The 25,737-nt window shown below is 43.3% G+C and overlaps 1 protein-coding gene across 3 annotated transcripts in view; it reads left to right on the top strand.

The window, feature by feature from the left end:
• LOC139557132 (paired box protein Pax-7-like) overlaps positions 1–20,112 on the top strand; it is a 70,846-nt gene extending 50,734 nt beyond the window's left edge. For 2 of the 3 annotated variants that reach the window (XM_071371532.1, XM_071371531.1), the window contains exons 9-10: positions 14,101–14,356; positions 17,048–20,112. In XM_071371532.1, the coding sequence (XP_071227633.1) occupies positions 14,101–14,356; positions 17,048–17,163 (372 nt within the window). In that variant the 3' untranslated portion in view covers positions 17,164–20,112. Of the gene's footprint in view, positions 1–14,100; positions 14,365–17,047 lie in introns of those variants that run through there. The other variant, XM_071371533.1, reaches the window with a different exon arrangement.
• Positions 20,113–25,737: the final 5,625 nt, after the last annotated feature.

Below are 25,737 nucleotides of genomic sequence, written 5' to 3'. Positions count from 1 at the left end.
TGAACGTAACTGGAAGCTGCCATTCATTGAACGTCACTGGAAGCTGCCATCCATTGAATGTTACTGGAAGCTGCCATCCATTGAATGTTACTGGAGGCTGCCATCCATTGAATGTTACAGGAGGCTGCCATCAATTACCGCTCTTATACCAACCTCAAATTGTTTGTTATTTATTTAAAATGTAATCTCCCTCTCTCTCCCCCCACCCTCTATTGTAGTTATATCTAGCTTTGTCCTGGTAAAACTGATGGCTGGCATGGCTAAGACTTAGACTAGTTCCATTAAGCCCCTTTTGTCCCTACCAGTCAGAGGTAGGGAGTAATTTTCCAGTCTTGAACATGTGTCTCTAATTCTCCATATCTCAGTAGGTGTTAGAAAGCCTATCATCTTATACATGAGCCTGTCCAGTCTGAGCTCAGGGTAATAAGGGAAGGCTTATAAGACAGGTTTCTCACCATGATTTGTTGCATTTTTTAAAATCAAGTATGAGCACTGGGATTTAACCTCTAGAAAGCCCATAAACAACAAAATAGTTGTATAAAACTTACTTGAAATTTAATAATTTGTCTTTGTTTTTGATGACATGACAACATGCACTCTCATTCTGAGCAAAGGGGGCGTTGAAATGAATAGCATGAGAAATACATTTTTTTTTAAATGCACTTCATGATATCACTGCATTACCGTTTTCATTGTGAGATCAACCATCTTGACCCCTCCGTCATGTTTCCAATCATTTACATGAGATAACAATGTCGGGTGTGTTTCCAAATAATGAGCTCGAAAATAGCATAATGTCCATGCCCTCTGACAGGCAATAATTCAATTTGGATAGTGGATATTGCTTTTGGCATCTGATGCACACACAAGACGTTTTGTGCCCCCCCCCTTTCAAATTGAATGCGAAAGAATTACTGACTTTCATGTAGGAAACTAGCAGTAGAATGCAGCCAATTCCAAGTATTATTGAGGGAGAAAATTACAATATGAAAATGCTAGCCTTGTGATGGGAAAGTGCATTTGATATGTATGCAGCCTGGCTCCCAGTCATTCTGTTAGAGCCTTGGATTCTTGATGAAATAAAGCTGATCTTATTGAACCACGTTTTTAAAAATCTATTTGGCTATTTTCGGTCACCCCATTGTCAGACTGTTTTCTATATGAAATGTCAGATGACAGGCACAATGTTGGTCCCCTAATCCCTCGCTGTCAGGACACACAACTTGTTGACCCGTCACAGATAAACAAACAATTACCCACAAACAAACCCCAACTAAACCCATAAATTCATCATAAAAGTCAACAAAAGCACACACACAAAAATACTGAGAAAAAAGTCAAGGTTTTTCCTTCTTAATTTCAATTGCTGTGGTGGTGGAGGAAGATTTGTGTTTTGGAATGGCGGAAGAGCTCTGGCTAGCATTTGATGTCGGGGAGTGTGTGTTTGGGTGTGTGCGTTTGGGTGTGTGTATGTGAGCGAATAAGGCTGGGGTTTCAGCACTAGGGGATCAGAGCCACTGTAGCGCTCCCCGGCTCTCCCTTTGATCCATATCCCCAGGCCTGCCTGCCTGCGCCGCGCGCGCTAACTCAGGCCTCACTAGTGATTCCTGACAACTGTCTGCCCGAGATAAGGGGAGGGGGCCCTCTCCTCTCCCTCTTTCCCTCCCTCCTGTTCTCTCTCTCTTTCTCTCTCTTTCTCCCTCTCTCTCTCACTCCCTCTCCCCTCACCACAGCACTTCCATTAGCACAGCAGCCACTTTTTAAAAAGGGGATGAATATTTAAGAAGCCTGCACAGGAGTTGCCAAAAAAAAAACATTTACCAGGGGAGATGTTTTTGGCTCCCTCTCTCTCTCCCTCTCCCAGCCCCCTCTTGCTTTTGACAAGACACTGTGCACCTGAATGTCAATGAGAGAGAAATATATATATATATATATACACACACACACATATATATATATATATATAGAGAGAGAGAGAGAGACTTGTGCCTCCTTAGTCTCCTACATTATGAAAACTTGGGGGTATTAAGCTCCTTCACTGGGCACCGTGTCAGCTGGCAAGCTCCGGTGTCAACATATCAAAAAGGATGAATGCATATATTTACATCACTTCCATACTTAGAGAGAGGGAAAGCGGGGGGAAGGGGAGAAGGGGGTACATACTTGTTAATTAGAACTCATCCTAAATACAGATGCTGTTTCAATTTGGCAAGAATCAAAAAAAAAGTAAGAAGCTTTAGAAGAGAAAAAGATGAGACCTGCCAAGAAAATCAGGCGAATTTAAATCATATCCACTGGCGGAATGTTTTTTTAGCATACATTTACTTATTTATTCATTTTGTTTCTTCTTCTTCTTCTAGCGATTTTCTTCTTCTTCTTCTTCTTCTTTTTCTTCTTGCTATTTTCTTCTTCTTCTTCTTCTTGCTATTTTCTTCTTCTTCTTCTTCTTGCTATTTTCTTCTTCTTCTTCTTCTTGCTATTTTCTTCTTCTTCTTCTTGCTATTTTCTTCTTCTTGCTATTTTCTTCTTCTTCTTGCTATTTCTTCTTCTTCTTCTTGCTATTTTCTTCTTCTTCTTCTTCTTCTTCTTCTTCTTCTCCCAGCGCTGGAAGCGTGGAAATAAGAAAATACGAGTCTTCCTGGTCTGGTAATAGTAATTGTAGGTAGTAGAGTTTCAGTGGTTCGGATGAGTGGAAAGCACTCCTCCTTCCTCCTCTTCTCTTTCTCTGTGGTGCTCCATTGGAAGAATGGACTCAATAGCCCTTAAGCCCCTTAAAAGGTGTTTGAGTTATCTCACGCAGAGCCTCCTGGTGGTTAGGTAGGGCTATCGCTAGCCGAAACCATCTGGAGGTATAATAATTCAGAATACGATACAGTACTGTACTGAACAATGGGAATTTGAGAAACCAGACATAGGGGTTATGGCAGGTGAATGGTTATCAAAATGATAGGATGTCCTTGTGATTACTGAGAATACAGATAGGCCTACAACATGGTGAGATGCATCATGTGAAATTTGATATTATAAGGAGTCATTGGTTAACTTGGTTGCTCGTTCATTTACTTTGATTGGCTTTCTGTTGTCAAATGGTACTTGGTATTATTGGACCTTGTCAAATCTATTCTTTGTATTCCTGACCTCAATATACTATTATATTATTTATTTAGATTTCTCTGTTGACCATTGGACATCTCTCTCCCACTTTTTTCACATTCTCTCCAATTCACTCTTTCTCTCTCCCTTTAGGTCTGACATCACCTCTGTCTTCCTCTCCTTCTTTCTATTTGCATCTCTCTCCCTCTATACCCTATCCCCCTCCTCTCTCTCTCTCTCTCTCTCTCTCTCTCTCTCTCTCTCTCTCTCTCTCTCTCTCTCTCTCTCTCTCTCTCTCTCTCTCTCTCTCTCTCTCTCTCTCTCTCTCTCTCTCTCTCTCTCTCTCTCTCTCTCTCTCTCTCTCTCTGTGCCCTCACTCTCCCCAGAGAGGCAACATTATTCCCCCTCTCATAGGTGAATGGCTAGGGAGGACAATAAAAATGCTATTTAAATGCAAGGTTGTTTGTGTGCGGGTGAGAGATATTTTTCCTGCTGAAATTGAGGATGCTGTTGCATCCTGATAAATAGCAAATATAACGGAATGCGATTTACATTTATCTTGCAGAGGCAGCCAATATGAATTTCAGTAAGTCCTAGAAGATGAGGATTTAAGTGGAGTGGTGGAGACCGAAAAGCACACTGTGGGACCCACGCAGTTGCAAAGGCCTGTTAGATCAGTAGCTGTGTTTCTTTATTACACTCTATGGGCTTGGCATTAACAGGATCTTAAATACTGATCATATAGGCATATATATACAGTAATCCCTCGTTTATCGCGGGGGTTACGTTCCGAAAATGACCCGCGATAAGTGAAATCCGCGAAATAGAAAACTTTTTTTTTTTTTTACAATTAGCAACTATTACATGTATACAAATACAGTGACTCACGTGTAGGCCGTTTCACTGCTCTTCAGACTGGGCCGCTGCATCCTGACTGCGCTCTGCAGTGTTCTCTTCTTCTGAAGCCCGCGGTGCAGGTGTGTTTGTTCGGGAGAAGAACATAGTGATAGGCAGCTGTTGTCGCTCTTTTTTCTTCTTTGCAAAAAGATCCTTGTACACCGACATGCCACCATCGATTACGTTGGAGAACTGTAATGAACGGCTCATCAAAGGGTCCCATTCCTCAGCTACTCGCTTAAGTTCAGTGGCCATTCGCACCATGGTTGCTAAGCGACCAAGCGTTAGTCCTTCCTTCCTTCCTGGCCAACTTAATGTAAATTTGCCAAGCTGTTTTATGTACGTACACATAACTGCACGAGACGACAAAATGATAGCACAATTCGTAGCATGTTTTGATACAAGAAGCGGGAGTGAGTTTTTAGCGAATCAGAATGCAGAGCACAATGCACAAAAAAAAAAAAAAAAATGCATTATGAAAATCCGCGAAATAGCGAATCCGCGATAAGTGAACCGCGAAGTGGCGAGGGATCACTGTATATAGTATATACACTGAGTATACAAAACCTTAAGAACACCATCTTTTTCCACGACATAGACATATTAGGAAGGTATACTCATTGTATATACTGTACATTTCCATTATTTCCATAAGAGACTTCATTATAGAGGTTCTGAGTTCATTTTAACAGCAATTTTCACAGCCTTTTATCTAAACCACAGACAGTAAGTACACAATGGCTATCATATAGAATGGAATATATGAATGGAAACATAACCCTATCTTAGGGATGCAGGCAAGCTACAGCATACACTAACAGCATTGGAGAGTGGTTTTCTCAATCTAAATCACCCTTTCCCCCTATAGTCTTCCTGCTACTGTAGGACAACAACACTACCTCAATTGTCCCATTGACCAGTAACAGGGTTCAATTTCAATCAGAAACAATTTCACAAAAGAACTATGGGTACAGATCGGAGATTATTGTGCCATAATCTCTGTGGGTCTTTTTTGTGACTCGTTGGGCCTCAGCCTTTCACAAGGTGGAACTGTCCGGTCAAAGTTCAGCATCCGGTCAAAGTTCAAAGGTCAAAAGGTTGGAAGGTCATTGAGTCTGGACTGTAGGGGGGCTCTGGCCACTGATGTGAACCTGCACCAGACACCCAGAGGTGAAAGATCAGCAGGGTGCATGTGCTTCCTGTTGGTCACAGATACCACTCTGACAGGTGGGGAAGCCGTGATTGATTAGCCTGGATGGTGAGTGTAGCGTTTAGTCTGGTTTAACCAGGCTAGTAAGTTATTGATAAACCTTAGCATAGCAAAAGGTGCGACTGTCACTCCGGTCAATCAGACCATGTTGGTTTTGGTCCAATGTTACTGTACCGTAGGCTGACTTTTCAACATTGATGAACAGCCTTTCCGTTGCTCCTCTTTGAAGAAACCTATACAAAACTTCAGACACGGAAAGTAACCTATTTTTTCAATTATTTGAAATTGATTCTCTCTCTCGCTCTCTCTCTGCACTGCGGTCACCAGCTGGCTTGTGCTAACAGCAGCCCTCTCCCACTCGGTCTCCAGCTGAGAGCCATTTCACAATTTATTTGCATGTAATTATGGGCTATGAGGTTCCAATATTAGCACTGTCAAGAACAATTTGACCTGACATTCTTCACTGGGCCAACTCCCCGCTGTTTTTAGCAAACAAAACTCCCCCCTCCCCCCTCTCTCGCTTCCTCCCTCGCCTCAGTGAGTTCCCACTTCCCACCATCCGGTAGCAGCACCGACTCTCGCGGGCTGGTCGGGGAAATAAAACCACTCTGGCGAAATCATTAAAGGCTGCCGTTTAATTTGGTGGAGGCGGCGGAGTGGAGAGGCGAGAGGCGGGGAGGGAGCAAAAGAGGACGGAGAAGTGGAGAGGGGTGCAATAGAGGAAAGCTTACCTTGTTCCTGGCGTTCCTGAATCTATCCCGGTTCCATCTCTGTCATATTACCCGGAGAGGGAGAGCGGATTGCTGCTACACCTTCTCTGCGATGTGAGCCCCATAGAAAGCATTAACCTTTGGTTAGTGAGGGGCCTTGTAACACTTTGGAGTGGTTAGGAAGCGCTGACGGGTTTCTCCTATGCCACGGCTTCACTCTACTAAGCCAAGGCACACACATACAGAGCAGTTAGCAGTGCAGGTGAGAAATGTCCACATTAAAAATAAGAAAAACATGGCAAACCAAAGCAAAGGATGAATATTGACAAGGCTACAGTATCACACTGATATGGTTTTAGTGGTAGCTCATTTACATAATAAAAACATATGGGTATTCTCGGTATGGGTGAGCCTAGAATGTTAATATTTGTTGCTTACTGCATACATTTTTACTAAAGAGTACGTACTAAATAATATGTAGTAATTAGTCCACAGTATGTAGTTTTAGTACGTAGTAGGCAAGACAGATTCCGGCCACGGCCCATGTCACAGTGTGTGGTAGGAAGTGTGTTGCAGATCACTGAGGGTTAAAGGAGCCATATGGCCAGTGTTTCCCATAGCTAAACGTGTTGTGGTAAAATGACAGCTTGTTTGGTTACACGCTAATCGCTGTCATCTGCGCCTGGCTTGTCCTTGCCCAGTTCCTGTCACTGTCAATCAAACGCCTAATTTGAATCAATTAAAGACTTCCAACGGAGCACCCTTCCTCCCTCCATTTCTCCCTCTATCGCTATCTCCTCCTCCCATCCCCAGCCTCAGCCTCAGCCTCAGCTCCAGCCTCAGCCCCAGCCTCAGCCCCAACCTCAGCCCCAGCCTCAGCTCCAGCTCTAGCTCCTACCCTTCAAAATTCCTCACCCGCGCCTCCCATCGTTTTTCTTTTTTTTTGGCCGACGCTGCTTTTCACTTTCAATTAATGTGCTGCGGCCAATTAAGGTGCTGACATGCGACCGGGTGCCCCAATCAGCACTGTCATCTGCTCCCTGCCACTCTGCCACCACCCTTGGGTCTGACAGAGAGATGGATAGAGAGATGGATGGAGAGAGAGAAAGAAATAGAGAGAGCACAAGAAGGGGGAAATTGTGAGAGAGGCAGGATAGAGAGGACATAAAGAAATGGAGAGATAGAAAGAGAGAGGGAGAGTGAGTTAGAGAGGGAGATAAAGAGTGAGAGATAGAGGGAGAGAGGTCCCGTCCTGTTGGCTGCTCAGAGATGCTAATTACCCAGCTCTGTCTCCACGGTGACAAAACCTGCTAATTGTATTTATGCATTGGCTTTTACTTTGAAATAGACACTTAGTGACTAGACCTAGACTACCCACCTTGATGGGGGACTGGGATACAGAATTAGAATGGGGGTGTTAACTTGTAACTGGGTTGCAGTATGTATTAGAGTTGTGCAGTTTTTGGAGACACCCATTTTATTATTTTCTGTCTTTCATGCCATGGACCCCTTCTTTGCAGATTTTACATTTCAATATTTTAATAGAATTTCCAACTGTTCATACGGAGCTGAAAAAGTTATATTTTTTCAGTGCGCGAACATACTTTCACCTAGTGGCCGTGGCTGATTCTCCTAAATAGCAAATAGTAGCTACTTCATTTACATTACAATTGAATACAGCAATATAATCTGAGGTCACTATTATCTGTCGCTTGAATTGGCATGCGATTACATCAGATATGCCAAAATGATCTATTTTTCAATAGCAGCATTGCTCGACGAATATATTTGTTTTTCATTTGGGGTTGATTTGTTTGCGTATAACCCAGGCTTCATGACATTGAAATCTTATTTTTTTCGATGATGGGGGAGTTGGGATTTCAGGATTATTGCCTTTGACAATGAACCCATCTGCTTGCCGTAGAATGGCATAAGCTGATCTTGTAATTACTGATGATTGCATCAGATATTCACAATTCAATACTGTCATGCTTCTTAATTAGCTGTTTTCATCTGTGCTTCATATAGTTGCACCGGTCGCTGACTTAATTTCCATATAGGCGACATACTCTACATTTATACTACGTTAATGAGATATCAACCTACATTGAAAAGCCTTCAACAAATAACTCAGTATGAGGGTTGGCAATGGGAGTCGTTCTGTGGCCATACAGATAACCTGGTGACATTTGGAGGGCTCAACCTTTCTTCAACCTACAACCAACATATCAATGTACATTGTAAAAGGCTACAACCTACACTGAGAAGCCTTCGACAAAGAACTCAAACCATCATAAGCTGGTATCATGGTTGGAGATCTGGTGGTGAGTGGGAGATGTCATTCTGTAGACTTGAACCTGGTGACATTTGGAGTTGTCCATCTTTGTTCCACCTACAACTAACATAATATCAACCTACATTGAAAAGCGTGGAAAAAGACTCTAGCTAACCCCCATAAGCTGGCATCAGGGTTGAAGATCTAATGTCGAGTGGGAGACATTCTGTGGCGTTCAGATAACCTGGTGACATTTGGAAGGCTCAATCGTTTCCACTCTGCGCCCGACCCCTCTACCTGCCGACCACTGAGGGGCATGAGGGCACCATTCGGGGGCGTTTGAGTCAGGGTGAGAGGAGAGGCTTATCCAGTCTCCTCCAGTATGTGTGTGTGTGTGTGTGTGTGTGTGTGTGTGTGTGTGTGTGTGTGTGTGTGTGTGTGTGTGTGTGTGTGTGTGTGTGTGTGTGTGTGTGTGTGTGTGTGTGTGTGTGTGTGTGTGTGTGTGTGTGTGTTTGTGTGTATTTGGAGCATGGAGTGGGCTGATGGCACTGAGGTTGGCTACAGACAGACAGAAGGTCCTATCAGCTCTGCAGGCAGGCAGGCCCGCAGGCCTACACAGCAGTCCTACAGGGGCCTTTGTTACTCATCCCTCCTCCATCCATCCCTTTCTCTCTCTCTTTCTCTCCCCCCTTTCCTCCTACACCACTCACCATTCCTTTCCATCATCAGACCTGTGCTGTGAGAGGGAGAGGGAGAGGGGAGGAGGGAGGGAAAGAGAGGGAGGGAAAGAGATATGGGCCAGGTGGAGTGTTTTTTGGTTGTCTGGGGATGTAGTGTTCTTTAGTGCACAGTGTGATCTATACTCCCACGTGTGGTTTATTAAGACAGCGTTTCGTACCTTGCCAGTTTACAGTGTCTCTCTGTAGGTGGACTCCTGCTATGAAGCCTTACTCTGGGTAATGTAGTCTGTCATATTGTTTTGAAGAGGGGAACTTTATTCACAATGACAAAGAGAAATATTCACGATCTTGCAGTACAGGTGATGAACACGTTCAAATGCCAGAGGATTGCAGACAGAGTAGAAAGAGATACTAATTGTTGAATTATTATCAATCAACCTTGAAATGTGTACATGCAGTATTTAGACATTCCGTCGTATAAGTTATGAGGGCACGGCTTGACAGCGCATCATACTGAAACCAGCATCGTGTTCATTCCAGATGAAATAGGACATCTCATTACAATGCAAATAGTATGTATCAGTTCCAGTCGTGTGAGACTACCACTCTATTTTGGGGGGCTATTAGAAAGAGAAGGCCATTAAATTGGTTCTGTCTCCGCCTCCGTAGCATTTCCACTTCGCTCCAGCTGAGAGAAAAAAACTGCCGCAACCGGGTCTGTCTGTTTCGGTGCCGGAAACCCAACAAATAGCGAGAGCTCGTCGAACAGTCACACAGAGACAAAAAATATAATTTAACAGTTCAGGAAATTAGGATTGCATGAAAGGCGGCTTTTTTGTGTTGCAAATGTGCTATTTATTTATCTGAAAGGATGCACATTGTATCAATTTACACTTCTCCGTTTACACGGCCGGAGGCTAGGGGGCTCAGAAGTTGAGAGAATTAATTACTTGTTTTATTATTATTTATAAAGTAATCTATCTGGGGTGTGTGTGTGTGTGTGTGAGAGAGACAGACAGACAGAGAGTGGGAGGCAGGGAATGCCCTGAGGCAGTGTCCTTTAAACTAGGTCCTGGCTTACATTATCTCCCCTTCCAGAACTGGCACAGACAGCAGACAAATGAAAACTGAGCTAGTAAAGGGGATGTTTCCCAAAATGAGAGAGAGTGAGCGAGGAGGGGGAGGAGGAGGGGGAGAAGGGGTAAGTAAGGAGGAGGGAAATAGAAGTGAGAAGGGTGGCGAGGGTTGAGAGGGTTGGAGAGCCACAGAGAGGAGCACATTGTTAAGAGAAGAGGGAAAGTTAAGTGTGTTTTTTGACCAGGGGGTATTTTTGCACCACTTCAGAGAAGCTTTGTCCCCCTCTACCCCTCCCTTCATCTCTCTCTCCCCTTCTATCTCTCTCTCCCCTTCTCCCTCTCTCTCCCCTTCTCCCTCTCTCTGGCCTGATCGTGGTCTTTGAGTTGGAGAGTAGAGAGCCTGGGGATATTGTTTGTCAGCCAGGCTGATTGGCAAACGTTCCCTGCTTCCTCCCAGCAGTCGTATCAGATACTAAGAGGTTACACTCAAACATGTGGAAAGAATATAGATTTTTACTTAGTGACGGTGGTAGTGGAAGTGCAGGAAATAATAGATTACAACGGCAAACCATGGCTGAGGTCTGGACCTCACTGTGCCTACACTCCCCTCCACCAACCATCTCTGTCTCTCACTCTCTTACACACACACACACACACACACACACACACACACACACGCACACACACACACACACACACACACACACACACACACACACACACACACACACACACACACACACACACACACACACACACACACACACACACACACACACACACACACACACACACACACACACACACACACACACACACACACACACACACACACACACACACACACAAACATGGAATGAACACAGGCAGTGTGGCTGGGGTCACAGCAGATCGTGTCGCTACACTGTGTGGCTTCCACAACTGTAGAGAGAGCCAGTCACTCACATCACAGAGACAGCCTTCCATTGGCTGCAGTGCTGGAAGAGGCTGGAGAGACCAATATCTCACAACATCTCTCCATGAGTCTCACATAAAGGCTTCGGCTATAGCTCTTGCTGCACTCTCCAAATATTCCCCTACGAGTCGCCGATTTAATTGACGTCAATAAGGTTATGCTAAATATGAAGATTTGAATAATTTGGGCTTTCAGTGCCACAATGGGCTCACCATGGTGACAGAACGCTTACCCGCTGCCCTGAATAGAGGTGTCAGGCCCCCTTACCTCATCCCCCTCGTCCCCCACATGGAGGCTTTGACACCTCCCGGGTCGCCTCTACCCCACGTAGGGCTCTAAATCGCCTTCCTGGGGAGACTCAAGCCCCTTAAACGCTCCTCAGACACACACTAATGCCCTCACCGGGCGCTGGGGGAAATTCTGTCAAATGAAGGAGAAAATAACGGCCTGGGTCGGTCAGAAGAATGAGGATTGAGGATTACAGGTACTTTACTAAAATAGTTCTTAACGTTTCGTTACGATGTGTCCATCTTGGAAAATGAAAATTGTAAAATGGAGAATTTCATACTTGGCCATCATTAATTACTTTTTTCTCTCTCCAGAAAGACTAAAAACTATGAGATAAAACATGTATATCGGCCTATAAATACAGTATAACACCATTAAAAGAATTAGCCCTTTTTTAAAAGGAGGGTCATGACTGTTGAGGAAGTGTGCGTGGAATGTGGCGTGAATTCTAATTGGAACCACTAGATTTAGCATGGCGCTGATAGCATTGCGTTTAATTTAAGGGACAGATAAGAGAAGACTGGAGGAGAATGGAACCGCAATGAAGCGCCTGTTAAGTCCCTCTCTCTGCCCTCCAGCCGCTTGCCTATCCTAGACCCCCTCGCTGAGTCCCCTGTCCCCATACACTCATGTTCCCTACACCCTACCCAGCTAGCACATAATGTATTGAGAACCATATGCTTCTTAGAGCTTGGGAGAGCGCTTCTATAGGAATTTTAGTACTTCAGCATAACATTTTTTACAGGTATCCTCATGGTTCTCTTTAAAGTCATGTTCTCAGAACATTAAGAAAACTTTCCATAAAAACTACAAGAACACATTAGTAACGTTCATAGAACGTTCTAAGAATGTAATTTAAAAACATATGCATTCCGTTCTCAGCATCAACAAAACTATCTCTATCCTCTATCTTGCATGATTAATGCCTAAGCAAATACATTTCTTTGTCCTATCTGTGCTTGGAGTTCAAAAAAGTGACCCCAAACTAAGCTAGCAGTGTTATTAAAAGTCTTATTGTTTTCAGAACGATATTTAATTACCTTCAAATAACCTAGAATTTCCCTTCTCAGAATGTTAATAAAGCCTCCCAGGAAAACTTTCAGGGAACCATAGTAAAACATTCTCAGAACCTCCCTGCAATCTAAACATGTATGTTCCCAGAATAGTGAAATGTTCACTTCTTTTTCTCAGAACGTTTAAAAAACGTTCTGTTTTACCGGTCAGGAGTCATATGGCTTCGTTCCCAGAACCAATGACAAGGTAAAAATCTGTTGTTCTGCACCTGAGCAAGGCAGTTAACCCACTGTTCCCCGGGCACCGAAGACGTGGAAGTCGATTATGGCAGCCCCCCGCACCTCTGTGATTCAGTGGGGTTGGGTTAAATGCGGAAGACACATTTCAGTTGAATGCATTCAGTTGTACAACTGGCTAGGTATCCCCCTTTCCCTTTCCCTTTTCAATGGGAAACCAAAAACATACGTTCCCACAACATCCAATGAATCAAATGTGCTAGCTGGGTATGTAGTGTCCCCTTGTCCCCTTACACCCTACATGTAGTGTAACCTTGTTCCCTACACCTACGGTGTGTACCATTGTCTCTTATGTCTCTTATGTTTTGTACCCCTCTCCCCTACACCATATGCACTTGTTTGTGCACACGTAAATGCATGCAAGTGTGAGTGTCTGTGTGTGCACTTTGAAGGGCTGATGCATCTGTCCTGGTCTTGGTACAGTAGCTGGTGACCTCGCCCTCCTTCAGGGACCTCCTGTGGCCCTTATTTAAAACAGACAGGTTCTGGGTTGGGCTGAGGCTGCATGTGGGCTTGATTGTGTGGCCCGCTCTATTACTGGCTAATTGGTTTAGCAGCAGGAGTGTAAAGGAGCCAAAGGGCACTAGAGCGTAGCAGAGACTCAACAGGAACCTGATGTTGTAGCTAGAGGAGGCTCAGAGTGTGTGTGTGTGTGTTTATTTTGTATTGTGTGCCTTTCCCTCCATTTATCCATGCTCTGCTCCCCATTCCCATCTTAGCTTGTCGACATACTCTAATGTCAAGTTTAGTTCAAACAGCTGGGTTGTTATATATATATATATATGTGTGTGTGTGTGTGTGTGTTCTACCCCTCATCATGTTTTGCATATTGAAAACAAATATTCTGATCGCCAGTACACATGTTTGTACAGTTCCGTAGAACCATTCTTATTACACCAGTGTGTTTCATAATCCTGATCCCCAATAAACAGGTTGGTTCTCTCAGCCAGCTGACCCTTGCATTCTTACTTTCACTGTGATGATCACCATGTTCCTTATATACTATACTACTTTTATAGGGTGCCATTTCAGAATGCATTTTCATGACACCAAACCAGGGAGCACTGGAAGTTTGGCATGTCATCGCCTACAGTGTGTGTTATCTGTGCCAATCAAAGCTGAAGGACGACATAGCTGCTGTGTCTGTCTGCTGTAGTCTCCAGAGGCGTCTAATGGAGACTCCTTAGGATCTTATTTAAACAGTGTGAATCATTCATGAGCTCTGGGAGACAGAGCTGCTCTGGGAGAGCTGCAGGGGCTACTACAGATTAGGAGGGCTCCCCAAGCGCTTGTTGTGGAGCAGGCCCCGGGACGAGAGGTGTCTGCCTCTGCCAAGAGAACCCCCCCATCTTTATCTTCATCTCTACATCTCTTTCTCTGCCCACCCTCCTCTTGCTAGTGTCGAAAGGAACACTGCTTGCCTCAACGTTAGTTCAGTCATCCACTTAATAACTCCCAATATTATAGACTGAGCAACTCTCTATATTTTGTCAAGTTTGTTATGCAATAGTTGAACCCTTTGCCTATATATACTGTACCATTGATCCACAGCACACTGACTGAGCTTCTCCTCTCCTCCATCCCCCCCTTCCCTCCATCCCCCCAGGTGATGAGCATCCTGAGTAACCCCAGCGGCGTGCCATCACAGTCCCAGCATGACTTCTCCATCTCGCCCCTCCACGGCAGCCTGGAGTCGTCCAACTCCATCTCGGCCAGCTGCAGCCAGCGCTCCTCAGACCAGTCCATCAAGACGGTGGACAGCATGGCCTCCTCCCAGTCCTACTGCCCTCCCACCTACAGCACCACCAGCTACAGTGTGGACCCTGTTACCGCCGGCTACCAGTACAGCCAATACGGACAGAGTGAGTAGTGGGTTACTAGGGGTAGCGACATGCAGGGCTGTAGGATACGTGTCGTTTGAGAGACACCGTCACCTCTTCTGTTGTAGCGCAAGACATGAAGTGCCTGACAGCTTTAGTCTTGTGCCATTAAAATGGCTAGGTGTGTATCAAATCAAATTGTATTGGTCACATGCACATGGTTAGCATATATTATTGCGAGTGTAGCGAAATGCTTGTGCTTCTAGTTCTGACAGTGCAGAAATATTTAACAGTAATCCAACAATTCCACAACAACTACCTAATACACACAAATCTAAGTAAAGGGATGGAATAAGAATATATACATATAAATATATGGATGAGCGATGACCGAGCGGCATGGGCAAGATGCAATAGATGGTATAGAATACAGTATATACATATGAGATGAGTAATGCAATACGTGTGTGTGTTTGTTTGTGTACGCCTCCGTGGGTACACACCCATCTAATGGAAGAGGTTTGGAGTGTGTGTGTGTTTGATTGGGTTTTATTTAAGATGTATAGACTGGGTGAAAAGAGCTTCCCTTCGAGGGTGAACAAGTATTTACCCCCTTTCTGATATTCTCTATTTTTGTTATCAGATAAAGGGAACCAGAGTTTACAAATAACACAAACATGGTATACTTGTTTTATTTATTTAATTAACAAAGTTATGCAACATCCATTTCCCTTATGTGAAAAAGTAATTGCCCCCTTACACTCAATAACTGGTTGTGCCACCTTTAGCTGCAATGACTGCAACCAAACGCTTCCTGTAGTTGTTGATCAGTCTCTCATGTCGCTGTAGATTTGATTGTGTGTTTTGGATCATTGTCTTGCTGCATGACCCAGCTGCGCTTCAGCTTCAGCTCACAGACGGATGGCCTGACATTCTCCTGTAGAATTCTCTGATACAGAGCAGAATTCATGGTTCCTTCTATTAAAGCAAGTTGTCCAGGTCCTGAGGCAGCAAAGCATCCCCAAAACATCACACTACCACCACCATGCTTGACCGCTGGTATGAGGTTCTTACTGTGGAATGCAGTGCTTGGTTTTCGCCAGGCATAATTACTTTTTCACACAGGGAATTGGATATTGCATAACTTTGGTAATTAAATAAATAAAATAAGTATACCATTTTAGTGTTGTTTGTAAACTCTGGTTCCTTTTATCTAATATTAGGTTTTGGTTGAAGATCTGATAACAAAAATAGAGAAAATCAGGAAGGGTGCAAATACTTGTTCACGGCACTGCGGGTCTCCCCCCCGCCCCACACACACACACATACACATACAGATACACAAACACACGTGCGCGCACACGCACACACCACACACACACACGCACGCACACACATTCCCTCCCCAGCCGTCAGGGTGACGGACAGGTCGGCGGACGTCCTCCCCGCCCACAGGTGTGCCTCTCCTACCGTTACACCTCTACCCCTGACAGCTTCCTTTCTCTACTTACCGTCAGCCCCGTCAGCACCCCTGACAGCAGTCTGGCACGGTCTACAGTAAGATGCACACAAGCGCACACAGACACACACACATACTGTGCCCCTCTCCTGTCACACCCTCTCCACTTCCTCCTCTTTCGACAAAAGAAGGGGTTCAAATCACCTGCAGCGGGGAGGAGCATCAGAAAGAGCGACAGACTAGACATGTTTATAAAAAAGAAGGGAAGATGGGCCAATAAGCCCTAATGCCAGCATGCTAATATCCACCTTCAGCAGCCTGTCTGTGCCATGTCTAAGGCTGTATAAGCTGGCCTCCGGTTGGCTCCTTTGTTCGGCGATGACACATTTTCTCCTAATATCAGTAATTTGAATTGGACACAATCTCAAAAGAGCCAATTGAGGCACGCACATAGTAGACAGACAGATAGAGACGCAGACATCAATGCAGACATGCACACAGAAAAGACAGACAGACGGAGCTACACACAATCTATTTCTACCTGCACGTTCCATAACGTTGTTCCCTACGTGGCCCATCACTAGGATGGAGGGTTAAATGGAGGGCTTCCTTAGTCTTACCCCTTGTTCCTTCCTAGTTCTCCTGTCCTCTGTTTGTCCCCCCTGACACCCAGCCCTGCGGCCCATTGGCTACACCTCTGCCCCAACCAATCAGCCTCTCCTAATGTCTTTTTAGCTTGTGTGGGGAAATTGAAACAGTGTGAGGTGTGAGCTAGATCAATACCCAGCCCCTGGGTTGTAGGTTGTCATGGGGGAATGTAGGTAGTTGGGGTTTGACCCCATGACCCAGTGTCTGCCCGCAGGTGAGAGTATACACGTGTTCCTGATAAAGTTCTATTCTAGTAATCGGTCAGTCAATTCAGGAGAGCGGAGATCCGTCCAGTCACAGCCCTGCCTGGTTGGATGACTGGCCGAACCCTGGGGGCTGGGTTAGTTAGTTAGTCACACCGTGGCCGTGTTGAACAGGATGTGTGTTTTGAATGGGGGACACACATGCACACACACACAAATGTTTGTCTCTGTAACACACGCGTACACACGCATGTACACACAAATGGGTAGTGACTATAGAGAAACCCTTTGCAGGCGGGGAACCAAAGGAAGCCCCAGGTTGCTGCTAAATATGGTACATGTGCCAAATGTTTTTGTAAAAATCTCTATAAAATAAAACTTAGGCTAAGTATGTGTGTATTTGTCCTGTGCTTCCATCTGCAGCTGCTGTGGACTACCTGGCGAAGAACGTGAGCCTGTCCAGCCAGCGGAGGATGAAGCTGGGAGACCACTCAGCTGTTCTGGGACTACTCCAGGTCGAAACGGGACAGGCCTACTAGATTGGTGGCACTCTACTGTCCCCCATCTCCCCCACACTAGCCCCTTGACCTGCCACCGGCGCCTCTCCCTCACCCCTATCTCTCTCACCGTCACCTCCATCACCAACGGGAGAGCCAGAAGTGTGTGTGTGTGTGTGTGTGTGTGTGCAGACGTGTTTCTGTGTTTGTGTGTGTTTGTGGGAGAGAGACTAGACAGAAGATGAAAGCACTTGTAGTCTCGAAGAGAGAAATTGACTGAAATTGAAGCAGCCATTCCAGGAGGAGGAGCAGGGAGCTGTAGCTACAGTCTCTTTCCACTGTTCAACCATTTCACAATTCCTCCTCTCATCCTCAACCAAGAGACCCTTACAGGGCTATGGAGAGCTAGAGGGGAATGAGCTCCTACTGTCTTGGGCCCATATTTAAATGGCCTGCCCGACCTACGCTACCAAAAGTTAGCACATGCAGGCCGAACAAGTGTAGCTTATCTTTCATTCCCAAGTTTTTGGACCATGTCATTTGTTACGGTACTTAGCTACTGGTGTTATAATTCTATTTGTCATTATAACTGTGGCTGTTCCTATTGCTGTTCAAAATTATAATTATTGTTACAATGTTGTTTACTTTCCATTTTGTCAAAGATTTCATTGGCGTTTGCTGGTATTATTTGAACAGATGATTTAGAGGAGCTTACAGAGAAAGAATGGAGGGGGGAGAAAGAGAGAGAGAAAGAGAGGGAGGAGGGGCTTACTGAGAAAGAAGGGAGGGGGGAGAAAGAGAGGGAGAAGGTTGAGAAGGTCTGATAGCAGCTTGCTACTGAAGTCTCTCATGTCATGGATTTTGACCTTCCCACTCTAATCTCGTGCCCGACATTTCTAAAGGAACTTAAAGGCTACTCTGTGGGACGTTGAGCTCCTCAGAATCATCTGGGAATGAACGGCCAATGGGAAACTCCTAATTCCAGAGGTCCGCTTCACCGAGCCTCCCCCAGGTATTGATTGGCTACAGGGACCAGAGGATTGTTTTGAGGGGAAGAAAATGTTCAATGTTCAAGGACATCCATGTGTTTAGCTAATGCTAGGTCAATCATTACTTGCCATTACCATTCCGAGGTTGTTTGGAGGTCTTTTCATGGGTAGTGGCGGTTTTAGTGTGTCATACTTAATGTATGTATGTCTTACAAAATTATGACCAATATATTTGCATTATTTCTCTCTAAAACAAGAGTGGTGCAGCATTCCAAAATCACAAAGTACTTGAACTATGGAATTTCATTGTATTTTTTATTCTACATTATTTTGTTGAAAACCATTCCAAGATATGACAATTTGTATTGAATATTTGTGCCATACAAACTGTTTTATTATCTGTATCTCACATTATGCATCCCAGAAAATGACTCTAAGCTCTTAAAAGGTATAGTATTCACATCAGTCTGATATAATATGAAATAGCCCCCCAATACATAACAGATGTAAAATAAAACGTAAATATTAAAACTGTAGAATCTGAGCATATTGGAACCAACCGTATTCTGGTTAAGTAAAAAAAACAGTGAATATTACATTCAAAATCTGATTGTGTATGTGTTGTTTATATGAAAACATGTGTTGTACTAAAACATATCAATGATGATTATGAGGTTGATGAGGATGATGGTTGAGAAGACATTGATGGTTGAGTGAATGCTGCATCTCTTGAAGTCTTACAATGTATATTTGTGTTACATTCCTGAATATTTGTTTGTTTCATTTGCTCCTTTTACTATGTTGTATTGATGTAAAAAAAAATAAAAAAAATACAGATTGTATTTTAGCTTTTGCTCTTAAAAATGATTGATGAAAATGAACAATACCACTCAATTCACCAATTTTTGTAACTGGAAAATATGGATGTTATCCAATATCCACTGATCAAGAGAACAGCTGAAACATTTTCACATGAAAAAGTGTATCAGAGCAGGAATATTGAATTGGAACTCAGACCTGAGAGAAAAAAAGTCATTATTCACGTTTACATTCCTATTGGAAGTTGATTCTTCCCCCATTTTAACAGACATTCCCCTCCTGTTGGGACCAATGGATTGTTCCTGTCAAACCTCACAGACAACATCTTACGTTCCCCCACTTACCTATCTCTTCCTGGGGCATAACATGAGGCGCGGACACTGACCCTTGAACTTGCTGTGGGGTAACATGGCCTCATATGCTCATTTTGGACACACACATACCTGAATGACTTTCCAGGACCTTAAAGGGATACTTCGAGATTTTGGCAATGAGGCCCTTTGTTTACTTCCCCAGAGTCAGATGAAATTGTGGATACCTTTTTTTATGTTTCTGTGTCCATTATGAAGGAAGTTAGAGGTAGTATTGTGAACCATTGCTAACTATCGTTAGCACAATGACTGGGAGTCTATGGGTATCTGCTAGCATGACTTCCAGCCATTGCACTAACGCTACTTAGCAATTGCACTAGAGCAATTTAGCAACTTCCTTCAAACAGCACACAGAGACATAAAAATGGTATCCATGAGTTCATCTGACTCCTGGGAAGTAGATCATTGACAAAATCCTTGAAGTATCACACCCTCTCATCCAAAGCAGTCCAATCAGTATTTTCAGGAAACCCACACAGACTTTACGGCTGCTGTGCCAATCAGTGCTCACCACAACCCTTCCAATTTGTGTATTTTCTACAAAAAGAAACAGAGAAAGAAATACACGTTCCTGACCTCCCCCTCTACACCAGTGCCCCCGCCTCCCGCCTACCTGTAGTTTTTTTTACTCTTGCTTTATTCTATTTCTGTTCAGCATGTGTGTATATTACCATGGCATAATTTATTCTACTGTATGAAGTATTAGAGTAGTGGGAAACTTGTATTGGCATTTACTACCCTCAGCCTGTTGGTGTGTTGACTGTAACACTGGCGTAACTGTTATCAATTAAAGCTCTAAAACTGGACCAAGACCACTGCTTGGTCGACTCTTTTATTTCAGTGTCCTTTATACTTATTTAGTACTTTATACAGTACCTAAGTACTATACATTTGTATAAGTACTGCTGTATATTTCATACGGGATCTGGTTCTGGTTTAATGTGATCGAATAGTGTTGACCTCTGCTTCTCAAATATACTGTTATTTTCCCCATTATAATCAAATCTTTAAACATAATAGGCAGAATAGAATCGCAATTTAATGCAGGCGTTTTACATTCAGAAATTCACATTAGCTCATAGGACAAAATACCCGATCATAATATCCCCTTTCTACTACATTCCAGAAAGCTTTGATGTCAAGTACATCTATAAAGTAACAGTGATCAGTGATTTAAGATCCCAAGAATCCCCGTTTGTACAATCCAGAGTTGAATGAGCCAGTGTTACCAGGGGCATCACTACAGCAGGGACTTTCTTCGTGACCTCACAGAGGAGGCAGTATGGGGATGTTAGGCCCTCGGGGCATTGGGGCCCTCATTATGTGTCGGTCCCCAGTAAGACTAGCTGTCGCCTTTGGCGTCGGCTAATGGGGTTCCTAATAAATCAAATCAAATCAAATGTTCAGACCTGGGCCCATATAGACAAAGCATCTTAGAGTAGAAAATTGGGGCTGAGAATGGAAGCATTTTACTCCTACTGTTATGGGTAAAAATAAAACCTATGCATGAGCCTCTTTAGTTATAAGAGTCCCACCTAGTCAACAGATATTTAGGAGACCTCATGAGCTGTCCAAACCAGTAGAGAGTTACCAGGAGGTCTTGATAATAGAAAAAGGCAGTGTGTTTTGCGCCACATGCAATTGCTTTGGAGTTGTTAAAATAATGTTTTGCACTTGTGACAATCATTTCACGCGTGGCCTATTTAACACGATATGCCTAAATACTTATAACCACTAGCTAGGCTAATCAATAATCACATATTTTTCTTTCGATTATTTATTTAACACAAGTCATGTTATTTCAAGTTATCCTTTTGGAGCACAATATCACAGTGTTAAAAAATAGGTTGTGACTTGATGCCTACTGTGCCAAGGCAATTTAGAGTTGTTAAACTGAAGTGACGAGAGTGACGAGTGTAATATAACGGTAATATTATAAAAAATCCGCTTTTAACAACTATCAGAATTTGTTAAAAAAAAAGGTTAAGCATACCAACAAATTGGTCGTATCAGGTGAAAATTATATCAAACATTTTACCATTGCTACTTTTGATGGTTGTCTAAAGCTTGCTATAGAGTCCACAGCTGGCGATGACTCATCATAAAAATAATATAGTGTATACTATGGTAGGAATACTATAGTGTTCACTGTAGTGTTTTTGGAGGACTTTACCGTAGTATTCACTAAAGTGTTTTTGCAGTCTTCAGTCTGCAAAAACACTACAGCGAATTCTGTGGTATTTACACTTGACTATAGTATAAATACTGTAGTAAGAAAAATAGTAGAATATAGCATAGCAATAACTGTAGTGTTTTTGCAAACTATAGTATACTGTAGTATTTACTGTAGTGTTTTTGGGGACATGTTTTTATTCTTATCTTTGATATAGAGGTGGGGTGCATTCTCCTTGAGGATACCTACTGGAGAAATACTAAAAGAGCAAATGTTCCATATCCTGTAGGTAGAACTGGGTTCCGAGCAGTTGAGCACTTTTGCTCTTTCCTAAAACCATAGGGAACACAATATATTGGCTATACTTGGCATGTAGGTTTCTCACTTAACGGTGGCACAAATTGGGATATGGGGGAGGGGGATTGGCAGGATATATGCAAATTAAATAATGTGGTATTTACTAGAGTTTCTTTGGACTGTAGTGCTTTTGCAGAAATTTCTGTAGTATTTACTAGTGTTTTTTTTGTGTGGATAATCCTGTAGTATTTACTATAGTATTCTACAGTACAGTTCAAAATTCCAAACAAAGCACTATACATGATCGAGGGATATTACAATGTGTAGAATAGTATTTTACAGTATACTACAGAATTCTATAGTAAGTACTGTAGCATTCTATAGTAAACTGTAGTATTTTTTATGTGGGCATATGCAACAATGTCAATGAGCATCATCACTATCTTTCCTTTGAGGTACCTCAAACTGTTGTGATTACCAGCTGAGATAACATTATATGAATTGATTTTACTCCTGTCTGAGCAGTGTCTTAACATAATCCTAAAACCCACTCTGAGCTGGGAGTTTTTTTAATGTCTTAGAACAGGATTCCAAGGACCTTTTCTGAGATGCTTTGTGGATACTGCCCCTGACCACAGAGGATATTTCTGGGCAGAATGTCTTGGGTACATTTATTAATTTAGCAGATGACATTATCCAGAGAAACTTACAGCAGTGAGTTCATACATTTTCTCATACTGGTCCCCTGTGGGAATCAAACCCACAACCCTGGCGTTGCAAGCACCATGCTCAACCAATTGAGCCACACAGGTACAGTACAGTATAGCGTCTATAGTGTCTATGTGTGTGGTGTTTTGTGTGTGTTTGTTTGTATTGAATGTCTCTTCTTAATTTCTGTACTGAAAATATTAAAAGTGATCACACTTAAAAGCGCACTCTGTCACTTTCATTTCTGGTCAACCTTGCTACCCATGGTCTGTACTTGTTTTGGTAAATGAGGTGTGTTTTCTGTGCAAATTCTAGGCTAAATGTGTTTGCAGTAACTTCTGTTGTAGCTGCTTGGGAAATTAAAGTTACAGTTACTTTGTATCTTCTGATTTATTAAAGTGAGGTACTGTATATGACTGACACTTGGGAAAGAGGAGCATGTAACCGCCCATTACATCGGTTCCCATCCACCTTGAGGAGAACCCCTGGCTAAAATATTCAAATCCAGTCAATAATCTAAAACCTGGCTATGGAGTGAGGGCTTTGCACCAGGGGGGCTCAGCTCACTGGTTCTCTACTCTCTGTGACCCAGCCCTTCTATCCTAACACACTACTGTTCCTCCTGACTAGTAATGGGTTAGAGTTGGCCCTCAGAGCAGCCAGGCTGCATCCAGGACCTTGAATGGTTCACCCCACCGCTGGGTAACCAGCCCCTCAATGCATTCTATTTAATGAAGACATGCCCATAATGCCAAACTGGACCAAGTCACCACAGTTGACTTTATAGCCCCCAGGGAACATTTGTTGCAGTTTCGTTGATAAATTGATACAGTCAGCAAATCTAGGTTCTTCAATGAAACGTCACGAAAGCGTGATGACCACACACGCGCCCATTATTGGGGAAAACATGGGTCTCAACAGGGCCGCCCATCAAATGTAGAAAAAATATTTAAATGTTACATGACATGCTATATTCCATGTACAAATGGCAATGTATAGTAAAGATTTTTATTTATTTATTATGATTAATTACTGCATGTATTGTATTGGAGTTCTGGTCTGAGAAGACCAAAAAATATTGGCGCTTTGAATTCTAATTATACCGAGATAATATATTGAAAACACTTGGCAAGGGAGTAATCTATTAAAGCAATTAACCTGGCAGCCGAGAGTACAAGGTCCCACACTTTCTCAGTAATGAGTATTTTGGGTCAGTTCAACGTTATCATTACGACAGAAGGAAAACCGCCAGGAGGTATGGAATGATTAAAACATGTTTGAAGAAGTTTCGAGGGCCGCTCTCCCGCCCCCTGGCCTTTCCTCTCCTTCCCTCTCTCCTCTGCTCCCTACTCCCACCAGCCCCCTGGGGTATTGTGTCGTTCTGAGTCTGCTGTGTCAAACACTTGAAAATGTCACAATGAAAGCACTTACAAAGCCTAACATCTCCCTAAATCCTATAATTATTCCAGGATACATTAGGTACCTGAGCCGCGGCTCTCAGATGGGCGCTGAGGGGATTCCACTGGATTCCGACATTCCCACAATCAGCTTACGGAGACAGATCGTCATGATTGGCTAATAACCTGGAATGGTAAGTAGTGCGCTTAAGTCGGGAGAGATTGTTGGGGAGAAGAATGTATCCTTTTTAACTAACACTGTCATTCCTGGGCCGCCTTTTATTTCGGTGACAGATTTTATTCTAGCTGACTACAAAAGGGTACGAGGCAACATTTTCAGAACTAGCCCCCCCCCCACCCTTCCACCCACCCTTCTTTCATTTCAAGTTCCTCTTAAAACCTCCATCTTTCATGTGCTAGGCCTATATCACCAATCCCCTGAATGTACGATTACAGTCCTCAATATCAACCTCTGGTGTTATGCACCCTACCCTCTCCCCCTTACTCCCTCCCTGCCCTCTCCTAGAACCCCACTCTCTAATCCCCACACTCCAGCATCACTCTCAGTATTAAGCTGGGAGGAAACTGGAGGTCTTTACTAACCCCACTGCTCTCCGAAGACACTCAATCAGCCTCATTGACGAAAAGAGCCCAGTCGACACATTTGAACCAAAAGTCTTTAGCCCCATCTGTAAACTCTCCCTTTCAACGCCAGACGAAGTGTCAATACCACCACCCTCATCGCCCGCCATCTCACCAAGGAAAAAAAGGAGGCAAAGAAAGAACGCCCTTGGGCTTTTAACTTAAAAGAGCCTTAAGTTGTTGAATGCAGAAAAGTAAAAATATGAGATAAGATAAAAATGCAGAGGTCTTGTATTTATTTACATAAGTAAAGATCAGTTGAGTTTTCAGACTAATTCATATTAATGCAGAGCATGAAAATGAGTTGAGACAGTGGCAAACCCAAATAAAGAAGAAACCCCACCACATATTTAGTCAGGGAATACGTACATAAACCCTTTTTTAAAAGAAGGGAGCTCCTAACAGGCGTGAAGCCTGTGCAAAGACTAATACACAGAGACAATTTTTCTAGATAATAGCCTATCACGCAGGATACAATTTAAATAAAAAAATGTAATTTTCACCTTGAAATGAACAAATGATTACAATTTCTATACAAATTAAGGCATCCAGGCTGTGCCTCAGTACTGTGCCGGGGCCATGAAACTTGACATAATTACCATGAAATACATTTTCAAATATTTGTATTTTGTCCATCGTTTTAGAACATGCCCGTCTCTGCCTTCTGCAAGCTTGTGATCTCACCTTCTGGGGATGATACAAAAAAAAGAGAGAAGAAAATCATCTAAGATGAAAACCCCCTTCAACAGATGAGATAACAATTTGAAAAAGGGGAGAGAAAAAACAAACAGTAAATTGCAGCGGTTGAGCCTGGCACCCCCTGCAGTTATCTCTTAGAGCCAAATGATGGCTTCTTATCGTGGGAATCATATCTAATGGTTATCTGCTCAGATGCTTCTCTTCTCACCCCCCCCCCCTTCCCCTACTCTCTTGCCTCTTCTCTCAATCCTCACCAAAGTAGTTGTTTATACCTGATTATAAATCTGCCTGAGAAGAAAAGATGTTAACTTGCGCGTTTCAGATTGAGAGTCAGAATAAATTGGGAGCTATATGAAAGGAAAGGCGTTTAATTTCAAGGAGAGGCGTTTAATTTCTTGGCGGGTAGAGGAGCCGTGGGGGGCTCTGGGTGATGCATACTGCTGTTTGTTCAAATGACAATTTCATTTAACCGTATAACTAAAATGTTTGCTATTGCTTCTCCACTGATGAGGCAGGTATTA

Source organism: Salvelinus alpinus, chromosome 28 (assembly GCF_045679555.1).
Source record: "Salvelinus alpinus chromosome 28, SLU_Salpinus.1, whole genome shotgun sequence".
Lineage (NCBI taxonomy): Eukaryota > Metazoa > Chordata > Actinopteri > Salmoniformes > Salmonidae > Salvelinus > Salvelinus alpinus.
Note: the sequence above shows the minus strand (reverse complement) of the source record. Positions and strands in the feature narration are given on the sequence as shown.